We start from the raw sequence: 16,686 nt of genomic DNA, 5'->3' as shown, positions 1-16,686 counted from the left end.
GTGATGAATTGTATAGTGGTGAAGTCAGGGCTTTTAGTGTACTGGTCACCTGAATAGTGTACATTGTACCCGATACTTCATTTTTGATCCACAATTAATTCTGTAGCTCTTTTTTTTTTTTTTAAGAAATCTAGTCCAGGCCAGGCGCGGTGGCTCACGCCTGCAATCCTAGCACTCTGGGAGGCCGAGGCCGGCGGATTGTTTGAGCTCAGGAGTTCGAGACCAGCCTGAGCAAGAGCGAGACCCTGTCTCTACTAAAAATAGAAAAGAAATTATACGGACAGCTAAAAACATATATATAGGAAAAATGAGCCGGGCATGGTGGCGCATGTCTGTAGTCCCAGCTACTCGGGAGGCTGAGGCAGGAGGATTGCTTGAGCCCAGGAGTTTGAGGTTGCTGTGAGCTGGGCTGATGCCATGGCACTCACTCTAGCCTGGGCAACAAAGTGAGACTCTGTCTCAAAAAAAAAAAAAGAAATCTAGTCCACATTTAATCTTCTATAGGTAACCTCAAATACCAGGTCACATTGTTAGTAATTCATTGATGTAGTCATTCATTCAACAAGTATTTATTAAGGGTCTTTAGGTGCTGGACACTGTTCCAAGTGCTTATGACATATTAGTGAATAAAACATTATTCTGTGTAATAGCTAGGGCCAACCCTTGGTTTATTTGAAAACTTTTCTTTCTTTAGAAATGCATGAAAGCCAAGATTTTAGTGCCTTTTTGGAAATGAATATGCCAGTCTTTTTTGGATTCAAACTTTTTGTTTTAGTTTTGACTTTAGATCTAGTATTTTACTCTATCGAAACTATGTATTGCATTTGATCTTCTGGAAAGTGAAGGTAGAATTTTGACCCTTTGTCCAGTCTTCCTTTCTTATTAATTTTATTTCTTTCGGAGTTTCTGAAGAATGATATTTAAAGAACTTTAGGTTAATTCACTTACACAACAATTAATACTGAGTCCTTTAACATTATAATTCTTCTAGTTCCTTGGAACCCTTAAACTCACTTCAGTCTCCAGATTTCTAGAACAAATCGCTAGATAATTGGCTGTATAGATCATGTTATGTGATTAAGTCTTACTATTTTTCTTTATAGAAAACCTGAGATTAGATGTGGGAGGACTTTGTTTTATAGATCAATTATTTAGACTATAAAGCTATAAGCAAGAGAGAGTTACTTTATATGAGACTTAAAATAAGCCTCATACTTGATTTTGGTTAATATAAGTTTCCTTATTTTATAAGCTTAAAAAATAACTACAAATTTTGTCTCATGAAATTAATATCTCTCCTTAAATTGGCACATGTTTTGTGTAGTTGTAAAATTTTTCTTGAATAGTTATTATTTTGCTCCTGAGTTCTTTTAGCAGTGAGAGTGGGTTTTTTTTTTTGGTAAAAGCTGTTCTTTTTACTAAAAGAATACCATCAAACTTTGTATTTCCCTGATGATGGACTCAGCTTTAGTTTTATAGGTAAACTATTGAAAAAGAAAAACTTTGTTTTTTTAATAACAGCGTTTTATGAAAACCCATGTTTTGATGGTAAAGATCATGATCGTGTTTTGTATTTACTCCATACCTCACATGAGTCGGCATAAAGTATTCTCAATTGTAGTATGTTACACTTATGTGGAATATTGGATACAGGAATTAACAACTTTACTACAACTTTTCATTTAGTTTACTCTACATATCATGTTTAAGTGAAACATCACAATCAGTGGGGTTCATGAGTATCCCCAAATGAATTGTTAACTGCTAAAAATTGTTTGGTGCAAATGGTGTTTGAAGTTGATTTCTCAATAAAGTGAGGCGGTATGCTGGAATGACCTTTTTGTGTATTCTTTAATGAAAGCTTAGTTTAATGGATTACTACCGTTTGAAGATAAATGGCCTTGGAATAGCCATATGTCCAAACCTAATTAGGTTAATAGAGAAAAATTTATTCATATAGATATTTTATTATTGAAAATTAGCACTGTCTTTATATAGAGTAAGTTGTTACCATGTGCAGAAACACAGTTCTTTGTTAAATTTAGGTGCATATTAGCCAGTGAGCAGCTCAAATATTGCTCTTACCCCTTAATGATTATTACATTGTTCATTTTCATTATTGTTTTTTCTTTAATATTCTGATATTCTCGTAATTTCAAAGTCAACTTTTCTGGATGTTCAGGTAAAACTTTTCTTCATTTATTCACGGCTACCTTAATTTGTAACCCCTTAAAACTTCTTGAACAGCATTATAATATAAAAAGTACATTTTTATCTTCTGAAAATAAGTACTTTTCCAATTTTAAGTGATTACTCTAGAATTCAAAATGGCAACATTCCAGTGCTTAAAAAATTGACTCAGTTTTTTGGTAACAAGGGACTTAGTCAAATAGGAAAGAAGAGACAGTGATCAGCACCTACTGGAAAGTCTATAGCTACAGGTTTTTTCATTACAGTAAATAGATGTCCATTTCCATAGTCATTCCAGGATCCATTAAAGCCTCGCTGACTTTATGAGGCACTTTTCTTTGTGCATTTAGATGTACTCTTTGGTAATTGAATGACTAGAAACTACTGTGGCCTCTTTTTTCTTGTACACTGACAGCTTTGCCTTTTAATTTTTTTCTTTTGTTCTCATCACCATTTTCTCTTTTTTCAACCTCTTTGAGTGATTCTTCTGTTTTCGTATAACGTTCCTTGGTAAAAGGAAATTTTTCTTCTCAGGTTTGGTTTTTCCCTGTCTCTCATCCACTTCTATTCCTATGTGGCTTCAGTCATATTCATTGTCATCATCATAATTGGCTTATTCTAGACTTAACATGCAGGTAAAGCTAATGTGATTGTGTTACATTTCATACCTCTCTTCCTGTATTTTAAGTTGCTTATAATAAAGTTGTGGTTATGTCATTTTAGTTTTCCACATGATATAGCTCTTTTAAAATTCTTTATAATTATGCATTAATTTAATTTTCAATATGTGCTTTCTGAACCAGACAAGTGTTTTAATCATTTAAGAGGTTACATTATTTAGTTAAATGCCTTTTTTCTAAAGGAAGTCCCTGGCAATGATTCCTTATTCCAAATGTTTATTCATTCCTTTATTTAGTGAGTGCTTACAATGTGCCAGGCTCTGTTGTAGGTAGTGGGACTATAGCTAGATACAAAACAAAGAACTCTTGCCTTATTATACATTCTAGTCGAGGGAGCAAACAGTGATTGAACAAATATGTAAACATAGAAATAAAGCATACGATATATTAGATCATGGTTTATGCTATGGAGGAAAATAAAACAGGGAAAGGGAATAGGGAAGTCTTGGGAACTAGGGAATTCAAATAGGGTAGTCAGGGAAGGCTTCAATGAGAAGGTGATATTTCTTCTTAAGCCCTGTGTTCTTGCTGTGAAATAATTGCCATTTGTGCTCTGTTTATACAAATGCTGAAGCATCTATTACTGAGACCAATGTGATTATTTTAGAACTAGAAAAAGTTTATTTTTCTCCTCCCAGGCATTATCGTGACTATTTACAATCTAGGGTTTTTTTGTTTTGTTTTGTTTTGTTTTTGCATCTGGAGTTTTTGCATATTTCTTATTTTGATAATTGTATGAACATATACTGCTAACAAAGTGAAGAGCTATTGTACTACACAGCATGTGGATAGACTTTCTCTATGTGGAGGTTTGTATATTACAAGCCCTCGAAACTTCAGCTTCTGGGTCTGTCCAGGCTGCACAAAGACTTCCATTTTCTGTTGCTGGACACTGCTGATGTGGAATACCATTTAGTGTGTCATGGCACATGTAGTGAAAGGTTGGGAAGTTATCCCTTCCTAAAAGTCTCTTGTGTCTTTCAAATCCAAATCGTACATCATCTAGTTAAAAACTTAAATATTAAGCACAATCAAAACATATAAAAATATTTACTTTTTATATGTTACTTACTGTTACTCCATAAGTAACTGATACATAAAGTAAGGTTATCTGAGGACACAAATAATGTTGCTTCATAAAATAACTGTAGTATAATTCTGTATTCACAATCTGAATGAAATTTGGGAGTCCATTTACATAGAACAGTGGGTATTTGAGTTTTTTAAATAGTTTCCTTTCCTTCCTTTTAAAAGTTTAATATTAATAGTATTTCTGGCAATATATGGTTTTCCAATAGGTGTATTTTCCAGTTGGGGTTTTCTGTTTTCTGTTACAGGTGCAATATATTTCCATTATAGAATTATAGACTTAGTAACTGTGTAACCTTGGGCAACTTATTTAAACTCTGCAAGTCTCAATTTCTTCATCTATAATTGAGTATAATTATAGTACCACCTTAATGGGATTGTGATTAAATGAGATAGTGTTTTTATTATTTATTTTTTAAACCCCTGCACAATTATGGTCAAGATAATGTTTTTAAAAGAGGTGGCATAGTATAGGAAGCACTAAAAAAAATAGTTATTCTTATTTATAAGGACATTATGATACTTAATATATAATAATAATATAGGGAGATGTATTTACAACATTATTTTTCATATTTTATATTTAAATTATTGTCATGTCTTGCTCATCCACCTAATATGTAATTGTCAATCTCTACTGAATATTTCAATTTTATTTTAAAGTTTTTTACTTCTATAATTCTATAATAACCATTCAATAATTTGTAATAACCATTAGTTGTTTTCTCATTTATGTGTATGCCTTATCAGGAAACATTTATTTATTTTTTATTTTTTTTTTAATTACAGGTAGATGCCACTGAGAGTGAACCAAAGAGTTTTATCTTTATGAGTGAGGATGCTTTGACAAATCCACAGAAACTGATGGTTTTAATTCATGGTAGTGGTGTTGTCAGGGCAGGTCAGTGGGCTAGAAGGCTTATTATAAATGAAGATCTGGACAGTGGCACACAGATACCTTTTATTAAAAGAGCTGTGGATGTAAGTGCAATTTCCTTTTTTTTGGCATTTTATAGTTCTGTTTTATTATATGTTATAAATTATTTTATTATGTCTCTTCAGAAACTATATCCTAAGCATAATCTTATCTTCAAATTATTATTTATTTTACTTGTATGAAAGATTATTCTGCATTTTTTTGTAGTTGCAAGGAAAAACAAAATGATATGTTGAGCATACAAAGATTTGGATAATGTCTTTGAAATGAATTATTTTTCATTCTAAAATAGTTTTGTTTTTTTAATTATATGAAATATTAAAGTTAAACTATCAAATATTTATCATTATTGAAAGTATTTCTGAAAAAAATATGACTGCTTTTGTAAATCTTTGCCTACCTAATTTAGTGAAGTTAGATACTAAAGGAGATCTGCTACTTTAAATTAATCTCTCATTCTTTAAAAGAATAGTTGGAATAGCTCAATGTTTTTTGTCATTTATTTAAAATATTCTTTAGAGCCCACAAATAAAATGCTTTAAGCATAAGACATAGACATACAAAATGGTAAATTGTAATGTTTATTGAGTATTCTTATTTCCGTTTAGACTTTTTGAAATTGCTATTTTAAAATTGTGTTCAAGGTTTTCTTTCGTGTAACAGTGAAATTGTTTTTCTGAACTGGCATTGCTAAAGCTAAATGTTTGGCTATTTTTTGTTTTATTGTCTCATTCTTAAGTTCTACAGTGAACAGCCAAATTTGGCAAAGTATGGGTTTTTTTCCTATGTGAGCAGAGATTTTTCTCGGACAAAAAATAAAGCAGCATCTTGTATAATAGACTTAATGTAAAAAGTAAAGGAATATATATGTCCATGTATGGTTTATTTGTCTGATTTATAAGAGCTATATTATTACAATTTGTAATTAAAATTGGGAAGGAATCCTTTGATACACTGATGATTACAAGGGTCAAAGATAATATGTCTATTACTCTTTTAACTCTGAAATGACAATAAGAAGGCTCAGCCAAGCTCCTAAAGAATATTTTCTAATAGATTTTGAAACCCTTAAAATGCTGCAAGTAGAATTTCTTAGGTAAATTGTGTATTTTTTCCAGTCTTCATGGATATGCAAAGAACACAAACACATTACATTTGGTTTGGTTACTAACTTCAATAGTAAGTTTTTTAGTAGAACTGAAGTAACTAAAATAAATTGAGGTTTAGACTGAAGTAACTCACATAAAATATTATATTCAAATTGTTTCATTTTTCAGGTTTTGAATAGTGAAATGAACTTTCTCTCTGACACATTTGTTTGTGGTTAGAACAGATCCTGTCCATGTACTTTAGGAAGAACATTGTATGTGAAATGTGTTCACAATTCAATGAATATTTGAAAATACAACTTAGTAAAGAAAATCAGATGCTTTCAACATATCAGTGCTTGGTGAACTATTTTATGTAATTATATTGTCCCTACTATAGATCACCTAAACCCTTCCTATTCTGGAATATTTTTGTTGTGTGAGGTTTTTGAGGTGAAAGAGTATACAAGAAGCCATGCGGAACATCTTTGTTTGAACAAACTATCTGTTAATATTCCAAACAGAAGGGAGGAAGTTTGTCAGTAACATTAGAGTAGTAAGTTGTTTTGTTCTTATTTTTTTTTTTTTGTTTTGTTCTTAGATGTAGGAATAGTGTTTTAGAGATAACAGCATTTCACTGCCTTGAACTTTTCCTGCATTTCTCAATGATGGCAACTCATGATTCCTTGAAAAATAGCAGCTAATTTTTTAAGCATCATAGTGCACGTTGAAATTTTAGTTTATATACTTTATTCCCTTTATTTTAAAAAATGAATATAAATTTTATTGTGGTGATTTTCTTCATGGTGAACATTTTAAAACCACCATCTCTTTTAAATCTTTATAAAATAATTGTACTACTTTGGCTTTACCTTTTCATAGTGTTTTCTTCAAAGGCTGATTTGTATGTGTGAGTGGGGTGTGGTCAGAGGAAGGATGGTATTTTAAAGAGCAGGCAGAGGAAGACTAATACGAAAGAAGAAGTTGTCTCATCCTTATTTTTAACTTGTTTGGACTTTTGTAAAATTGTATTTAAAGAAAGGTTGCCATAGTTTGCAAAAGGTCCTTATGATCTGTCAGTTTTCATATCACAAGTAAAGTAAATTCGATATTTTGGGGGCCAGACAATATCATCTCTACTCAGCGTTGTTAATGATATTTCTGTATATTCCCTACAGATTTTTGGTATATGATTGAAAGTACTAAAATTGGATTCATATCATTGTGAGGTCAAAATTTTTTTTTCAGCAGTAGAACCCTGTCTCAGAGTGAAAAGTATTGTTTAAATCTGTGGAGCCACTTTGGTTGAAGGAGGGGGTAAAGCTTGGAACCACCCCCACAACAGCCCTTATTTCTTCCCTGAACCCTCAGGACTCCATAGATTACATTTTGAAAATCATAGGTACTCCAATCCTCGTAGTTTAGATACTTCAGAACTTTATTATCAAAAATGTATTAAGGTTTCATGTTAAAGGAATTGTGCATATCAGATAAATCCCTACAAGTGCTTCTGAGGTTACCATACTTAATATTTTTGATATTTAATGATCTTCATTACATAATATATTACTTGGAGTAAGAAACAGTATTTCATATAACCAAGTACTAATTATTTTATCTCCGATTGTGCAGTTTGAGAGTTACTCATACTTGTTTCTTCTTTGATCTTTTCTCATATACATCATCTTTTTTGTTTGAGATGAGGTCTCACTCCATCAGCCAGGGTGGAGTGCAGTGGTGTGATCACACCACCATCCCTGGCTAATTTTTTAAAAAATTTATTTGTGTAGAGGCAGGGTCTCTCTATGGTGCCCAGGCTGGTCTTGAACTCCTGCTCAAGTGATCCTCCTGCTTTGACTATTTAATGTGCTAGGATTACAGGTATGAGCCAACATGCCCAGCTTAACCTTAGATTTTTGAATCAGAAGATCTGGTTAGGTCTGAGAATTTACATTTCTGATAATATCCCAGGTGATACTTATGTTGCTATTCCAGGTACCACACTAGAACTACTGGTGTAGATAATACTCTTTGGGTTGGTTGAAGGTTTATTTATATTTTTCAGATTCTATATATAATGGTTAAGGTATAACTTGATGACAATTATATTTTTTAAAACAAGGATTGAGAAGTTCTAGAAAATGTTTTATAATAGAATTGGTGGAAAAGTAAAAGTTTAAATTATGAAGGATACTTTCAAAATACTGTCTATAACTGACTCATACCTGACATGATTTATAATTTTATTAATTTTAGTAATTTCATGAGAAGTCTGATTACTTCACTATGGTAACATTTTTTTCCTAATTTCTCATAGCTGGATTATTCAGAAAATCTGATATTTCCATAATTACTTACTTTGAATATAATATTCATGCTATTACACCTGAGTCTTTAAAAATATTTTTATTGATGTAATTTATATGGTTTGGATTCTGTAACATGGTGGGCTGAGTTCATTACTATGCACTTCCCCCTCCTACTAGATACACATAAAAATAATGGATAAGACATAACAGCAAAAATATTAAAAAATTGGTTGTGTGTGTTCAAAAGTTACGATAGAAAAGGAATCCCTAAATGTGTGAGTACAAGAGAGACTTTACAGCCACAGTGGTTAATCCCCTGAGGGTGTGGCAACCCCAGGGGATAGGTGATGGGATATAAACCCAAAGCCATGCAGGATCCACATCACAGGCTTTGGGTCTGAGAGGCACGAGCTGAAATTAAGATCCTTGGATGTAGTTAGAACCCTGGAAGTTGCCACCCTTTTGATAAAAGGAGGTCTGGGAGGGAAAATTCAGCTCACTGCCCTAGAAGTGAAAACAGAGTTCTTTTAGCCAGAGATGCCAGGTAGGCGAAGTGGAAGCTCCAGACCTTAACCCACAGGTGGATTTGGATTTGAAGTTTGAATTTAGACAGCCTACATAGTGTGAAAATCTTAAGCACTGCAATTAATGTTAAACTGAATTCTGGACTGGTAAACCCCCTGGGACACCTGGTAGAAACAAACATAAAACTGCCATATAACAATACTTTACAACCCAGAATAAATCCCTACTGAAGATGAATTCATAGTCAGAAACTACAAATTATACGAGGAAGTGATTCATCACAAAGAAAAGTCAGACCATGCAATTATCAGGCATAGTTGAAGAGATAATTAATTAATTGAAAGCTAGAGTTATGTAATACAGTATGCAGAATACAACACAGAAGAAATGAGAAAAAAAATGTGATAGAGAGATGAAAAGTCAGGAGAATAGAATAAGATGTACTATTCTTCCAACAGATATTCCAGAAAAGCAACAGAAAAAAATGGGAGAAAAAGTGTATTAGAGTGGTAGAGTGTTTTTGAGAGTAAAGACATAAATCGTATTGTTGAAGAAATGTGACATATCTTAAACAAGACAAATGAAAATATACACTTAAATATTTTAAAATAAAACTACAGATCATGCGTATAATCTTAAAAGTAAAATTAAATCAAAAGACATAATACCAAATAAGGGTTATTTTTTTCTAATCTGTCCCTACCTGTTAGTTCTGCTCCCTAGATTTAATCAATTTTGAATACTTTCTGATGTTACTTAAATTCTCTCTATCCATATTTTTAAATTATAGTGTTGTCTCTTAATTTGTAAGTTACTTTCTGCTATGATAGATGAGGATCTCTTTTCTATCCTTACAACTTTTGGATTAAATTAACAGTCAAGCTTTATAATATTACTACAACTTTAATATTGCTAATGGCTGAGCTAAGTAGATACTGTATTGCTTTTCGTTTTTGGTACAACATGTTTGTCTTCATAGAATTAATAATTTTCTAGTTTTTAATTTTTTTCTATTTTCTTTGTAATAATTGTTAATTAAGTTTTCCATTGACCTCTTAGTAAATTTTTACTTGATCAGATTTATCAAATAATCTCATAGTTTTATGTTCTTACTCTGCGAACTCTCTTTAGGTGGCCGAGTCACTTTTCTAAGCCTGTTTACCTGTCTCTCATCCTGGAACTCCTTTTAGATTTTCATTTTTGTTTGTGCTTCTATTTCCTGGGTCTAATGACCTGTGCTTTCTTGATATATGCTCTCATTTTGTTGGAGCCATCAAATACAAGATAAATTTTTGAAACCTTGCATTTCTGAAAAATACCTTCAGTCTGTTTATTTTAACAATTGAATAGGAGCATAGAATTCCAGGTTAAAATAATTTTCATTCTGAAATTTGAAGCTTTGTTTCATTGTCTTCTAGTTTCCAGTGTTTTAAATCAAAAGTCTAATGCCATTTTGATCCTGAATCCTTTTGTCCCTCTCTATGGAAGCTTCTCCTTCTCCCTGATATTAAGAAATGAATCATACTGCTTTTAAGAAATTTTCTGTACCTTGGGGTGGGTCCTTTTTGTTTCATTGTTTGGCACTGGATGGTTCCTTTCAATTTATACTGAACTTTTAAAATTAGTTATGAGAAACTTTTTTGTGTTTCTTGATAATTTTAATTTTCTGTTTTTCTTTAGCTCTTATCATTTGGTTTTGCTGGATTGGGCCTCTGCTCTATTGTTTTATCCTTTCCCTCTTATTTTCAATCTACATTTCCTCTAGTTTCTGGGGGGATTTCCTACTTTTTCTTTTAATCCTTCCATAGAATATTTAAAGTTCTTCAGTCATATTTTGGAATGGAGCTCTTTTCTTTTGTTCATTGTATATATTTATGCTTAGTACACCTGATTTGAGCTTTGTGTCTCTCTCTTCCTCTTTTAAGGTCTGATATCCCACAGTCTAGTCCTTCTCTAGATTACGTTTCTGTAAAGGAAAAACCTCTTGTCTCTTACAGGTTGGCCACATAATGTGAGATTATGACCTGGTTTTTGATTTTGGGTTCTTGTTTTATTTTTTTTTTTTGAGAGACACATTATAAAGCTGATCGATTACAGGATTAGGATTTTTTTTCATAAATATACCTGGGGCCATTGTAGATAGTTATCTAGAATAGGATATGATTTTTTTCAGTCATTTGTGTACTAAACTTTTTGTTAACACCTTCTTAACTACTGTCCTCAATTCCTAGTCTTCTGACTAAATACTCTCTACTTCAACGTAAGTATTTGACAAACTTGGTGAATGAAAAATTTTAATAGATTCTAATTGGTAGCTATGGTTCCTAAATAATAGTAAGAAAATAAAATTACTATGTCAATATAGGACATAGTTGTTTTTAAGTGAAGTAATGCCATCTAGCTGGTTATGAGAAATTATTTAATATTCATACAGTGCAAGCAGAATATAGAATATGGCAAGAGATTTATGATTAAGGTCTCAGAGACCTTAAAAACATGAAAAGTGCTTGGCGCTTTTAAATATACTTTTGATCAAATAACTTATAGGCTTTGATGCTTTTTTGATTGTCATTGAAAGTATTTATGAAAATTAAAGAAATGCTTATTAAAATAAGGTATGATTTTTCAGCATAGCAGATTGGCAGATTATAAGTTGTTTGGTTATAAATTGATAATACTGAATTTAGATACTGATGGGAATGTAAATTGGAGTAATCTTTTTAGGTGGCAGCTGAATCATAGCTCCCAAAATTTCATACATATACTCACTTTCAAACCTACATTCCATTTGTAGGAATTTATACTAGAGCAGTGCACAAAGTATTTGTACAAGGATGCTCATAACAGCAGTTACAGTTACACAACATCTTCTAACCACCTAAACATTCACCAGTAGGGGACTATTTGATTTATTTGATAGTTTATTCATATCATGGAAAACTATATGGTCATTAAAAAGAACAGGTTATATGTGTATATGTTTGTGTTCATTTATATGGAATGATGTCTAAGAGTTATTAGATGAAAACATAAAAGTGAGATCATTTGTTTAAAAAGTATACTTACACATGTATGCACATACATCTACATAAATACATGGATATGCATTAACAGTCCTAGAAGTTTATGCAATAAACCATGAAGTTTCTTCTTTTACTTTTCATTTTCAGGTTTTCTCTTTATTTTTAATTTTATTTTTTACTCTGAGCAGGTTTTACTTTTATATTTTAGAAGATATTACTTTTAAAAATTTTTTAAAGAAAATGTTTTTGAAATATGGTATCACAATATTGTAGTTATTGACTTAACTATTTCAAAATGAATTTAACATTTAATAAATGTTTGAATATAAAACTGCAAGCAACTCCTTTAAATATGAATTTAACATTTAATAAATGTTTGAATATAAAATTGCAAGCAACTCCTTTAAATAATTATTGATTTTTTTTCCCCTTGAAGAATGGTTGAACAGAAACCACTGAAATTTATATTAAAAAAAAAAATTTTAATAAATGCTAATTGTTTTCTTATTTGAAATATGAGACTACTGAACTATAGGTTGAAATTAAGATCACTAATTCCAAAGTTTAAAAGCAAACTTTGAGAGAAAATATAAATTAATCAAAGAAAATGTTTTTACAGTGTAGATGTCATAAAAGGTTGTTGGAGTCAAAATTTCCAGAAAAGGTTAAAAGCTTAGTACGTTACTGAACTGACAAGGTATAAGAGGCCACATCAGCCCCCATGCCAGCAAAAGAAAACAATGAAATGACAGCTTTAGTGTTTGGAGAGAGGTTGTTAACGGCAGCTTATTCCTTTATGATTTCAACTCTTGACAGAAGACAGGTCTGCTTGTTGCATCATGGCAGATATATCATTACCTTCTGGCCCTGTCATGACTAAATTGGGGAGGGGGAAGAAACTGTGTTCAGTTTTGAAAATCCAATTACCTTCTGGAATTTTTGGTCCTTGTTTCTGAGATTGATATGGTAAGCCATTCTTTGATAGCTATCTGCATCTAGATTGTCTATAGGATTGAACTAATTAACTATCATAATGAAGCATACATATACTTTCTATAGTCAAGTGAAGAGTTATCTATAATACTATAGAACTCTGTGATATTCTGACATTATCCTGAGAAGAATACTACAGGGTCTCCTATGCCTAGTATCTATTTTTCTACCCATGTCTATACCTGATTTCAAATAACTTTCAAAACAGACCAAGGCCTTTTCACTAAAAGCAAGAGTAAAAATATTGGATTTTACAATTAGGCACAATTTTTACATGAAAAATGTTGGTTATAATTATAATTTGGTCTTTCTTTTTCTCAGCTACATGAATATTTGAATTTTGGCTTTTTTTTTTTTTTTGTCCTTTTTGGCTACCTAAGTGACTCTGGAGACTTAGAGAAAAAGAAGGTATAGGTTTTTGAAAGTATGTCAAAAGCCTTGGGGTTTCTTTGTGATCTGAATTTCAATGGAGGTTGAGAGAGTTTAAATGCATAGAGGGCGAACATAAAAATCTTGTTTAATTTCTGTCATGTTGTTCTTTTTTGAGTCACTCTGATGTCTTTTTCAAATCTGCTTTTCTCTTGAGCTTTGTGCTACTGTATCCATGATCTGAATTTTTTTCCCCCTCCTTTTTATTTCACTTTAACTTTTGATCCCTTTTCTATGGTCCTTTAATCAACTGAAGCAGTCTGAATTGCTGAATCAGTGCTGTTTTGAGAATGAGCCAGTATGTCAGATTGTGCAGGATGAGATTCTCTGGGTAGAAGGTAACACCTCCTGCAGTTATAATCAATGCTGTGGACACTTTCAAAGATCGGTAAAGCTGTGACTTGCTCCAGGGTTAAACTTTTAATATAACTTCCCTAGAGAAAAATATCATCAATAAAATGGCATAATTAGTTGACAATTCTTGAGTAGCCTGGGTTTAACAAAAGATTAAAGATAGGTCAGGTTTGCATTTCATTGTTACTTGTGGTTTCTGTTGTTTTTTAGCCTTTATACTTCTGTTTTTCTTAAACATGGTTTAAAAACTCGTTTACTTTCAGTATTTATCAACTTACCCCCTGGGTTTCTTTAATTTGAGAAGAAGTGAAATAGAAAGAACATCAGCTGTTAGTAGAAAATAATTTAAACTTTTACTTGAAATAACAGAGACAGTAAGTGGTGGAAGTAGATAATTTGTTTATGAAAGTATAGTTTGGGCTTTAAGCTTAAATCAACAAGCTTTAGGTTAAATTTACATAATCAGTAAAATACGATATTTTAAAGAAAATAATGTCCACATGTGAATTTAAGGATAATTATTAGCTTCCAGGGATATTGTTGAATAGTATTTCATGCTTCTGATTTTATTTGCCTCTGATATCTTATTTGCTTTTTATTCAACTGTTTATACGATGCAAATAAAAGGCATTTTTAAAAATATTAATTCCAATATAAATTGCCTAGGTCATCACATATTAGTAATTCTAACTAATGCCTAATTATTAGTTAAAGATTTAATTTGAAAAAGACATATATACTAATTACTTATTTCTTATTTTTAATATTATTTCCTCAAATTAAGACTGAATTTCAGCAGTAATTCTGAATTGTAACAGAACAGTATTTTAACTCTTTTTATCAAGAACGTAGAGTCTTTTGTTTTCCTGGAGAGAAAACAATAAAATTTGTAGTGAAGTGTTATGAGAATTAGGTAAAGTATAGTTGGTATACTTTGTGTATTTGGAATCCTGTTAATTTTTTAAAATGAATATACTCTTATCAGTTTATTCCAAATATAATATAATTAGTAACCCCATACTACCAAGAATGCATTAAGATACCATCAACCTTAAGATAGATGGTGTTGCTTTGTGTTTATAATCCTTATTGGAAAGAAGATGATACCATGTTTATGAAATGAACATATATAGGTGAGTATGCCTCCTAAAGATTGAAGCTTTTGGAAGAAGGCTAGTTAATAGTGAAGAGCAAAAATAGTGTGTTAGTTATACATACTGAAATTTTTAATAAAAAATATTGTTTCAAAGCCACTCACATTTGACTTTATAATATCATAAGATTTAAATATTAGGCTAGGAGTGCCATGTAGAAATGGCATAGCATAGCAAACTGCTATTTTTTGTTACCTAGAGTTTAAGTTGTAGTGAACATATATACTATAATTTAAATTCTGAATGAAAATAAGTTATTTCACAGTTTACTTTTTTATAAATTAAAACTATGGAAGGAAATATTCTAATATCACAGGAGAAAATTAATATTTGTAAGAAGGTCTCCTTTGGCCTTTTATTTCTGCAGTAATACAATGATAATTATAAATGATATAAATGTTTCCCCAAAAGAAACTTGTTTAAAAAATTAAGGAAAGTACCGTTAAGTAGGCAGTTCAACTTTACTATTCCTTTTGATAAAGAAAACCAGTCCTTTTGTTATAATTTTTAGTTTTCTCATACAAGTGTTACTGAAACAGCCATTTTAAAATAAAATTCTTTCAAATTGTTATCTTTGTGATTATATATATAGATTGGAAACATAGTTTAAAAAGGATACAATTTAAGATATGAAGTAATATGTCTGTGCATTTATGTATTTCTGTTATGGTACAGCTTGAAAATAGGACATTAAATAATAACTCACTATTATCAATTTATTTCTTCATTAAAAAAGAGGTATGTTTTGAAACATTTATGATTACACATATATGCACAAACACACATGCCTACATACCTACAAATATCTGTGTATGTTAAAAATTCCAAATTTCTAACCTAGTAATTTAAAAAAAAATAAACCATTATTTGAAAGACTTGTAAATTCTGTTGGGAAATAAGTACTTGCTTATTCATACCATGAGCTGCATATTTGAATAAAATTATCTTTTCTTACAATGAATTGGTCTTGAAAATATTTAAGAGAACATTTATCTAGAGAAGCAGATGCCAAGAATATTTTTAAACTTTCTTAAAGAAGTGTAATGTACTTTTTAGTTACAAAAAATTGTCTTTTCGTTAAACTTTGCAGGCACATTTACTTAGTATTGTAATGGTTTGAAAATATACTGCCCTATTGAATGGTGTGTGTTTGTGATCAAAAACTTAAAGAAGTTAAATGCTTCTATCAGAACAAACTTAAACTATTGGTTATTGTCTTTTTTCCCGGAAATTAACAAATTATAACATCAAAGCCTATATAGCAAGGTATGTCCTAGGTAGGTCATTTACTGCTGCAGGCATTTTCTCTCTTTCTAGGATGCATTTGTTTAGTTTCTCTCTGTTTCTGCCTGTGGCACTGTATGGTGAAATTCAGAGATCCAAGGAATCTCTCGGGTGGAAAATAACTTATACAAAATTTATAAATGGTGTTGCTTTTTCATTATCGCCCATCCAAGGCAATTTGCAATATTCACTTTAGACAAAAATATTGGGTTGTGTAGGAAGCACTTAACAATAATGTATTAGCAAGTCTAAAGCCATGAGTCTATTTTAAAAAGTAAACGTATTTTGAGATAGTCAATACTATATAAACAATTAAAAATATTGACCCAATAATTTCCCAAGGCTCCTGCATTTATTATTTTGGAGTAATAAAATAAAAAAAATTTAATCTTGAAATGAAAAACAGGTATAGTGTTTGTATTTTATGATTAAATTAAATAAATTTGTTTATTTAGCCAGAGAGGTTTAGTTATTTGAGTTCGTCTATTGGAAATTTAATTTTTACTCTTCAAGTGAATCATTTGCTTAAGCATTTTGTTGTAACATATTACAGAAACACTTTTCTTAGAAGAGAAAAAAATTGGCATGAATGGTGTTAACTTGTTATATTGTGTGCTTCATGATGCTCAAA

General features: G+C 31.0%; 1 protein-coding gene across 1 annotated transcript in view; it reads left to right on the top strand.

The window, feature by feature from the left end:
- FAM172A (family with sequence similarity 172 member A) overlaps positions 1-16,686 on the top strand; it is a 412,613-nt gene that overhangs the window by 111,206 nt on the left and 284,721 nt on the right. Inside the window, exon 6 of the mRNA XM_045566294.1 lies at positions 4,749-4,940. Within this exon, the coding sequence (XP_045422250.1) occupies positions 4,749-4,940 (192 nt within the window). The remainder of the gene's footprint in view (positions 1-4,748; positions 4,941-16,686) is intronic.

Source organism: Lemur catta, chromosome 12 (genome assembly GCF_020740605.2).
Source record: "Lemur catta isolate mLemCat1 chromosome 12, mLemCat1.pri, whole genome shotgun sequence".
In the NCBI taxonomy this organism is placed as follows: Eukaryota; Metazoa; Chordata; class Mammalia; order Primates; family Lemuridae; genus Lemur; species Lemur catta.
Note: the sequence above shows the minus strand (reverse complement) of the source record. Positions and strands in the feature narration are given on the sequence as shown.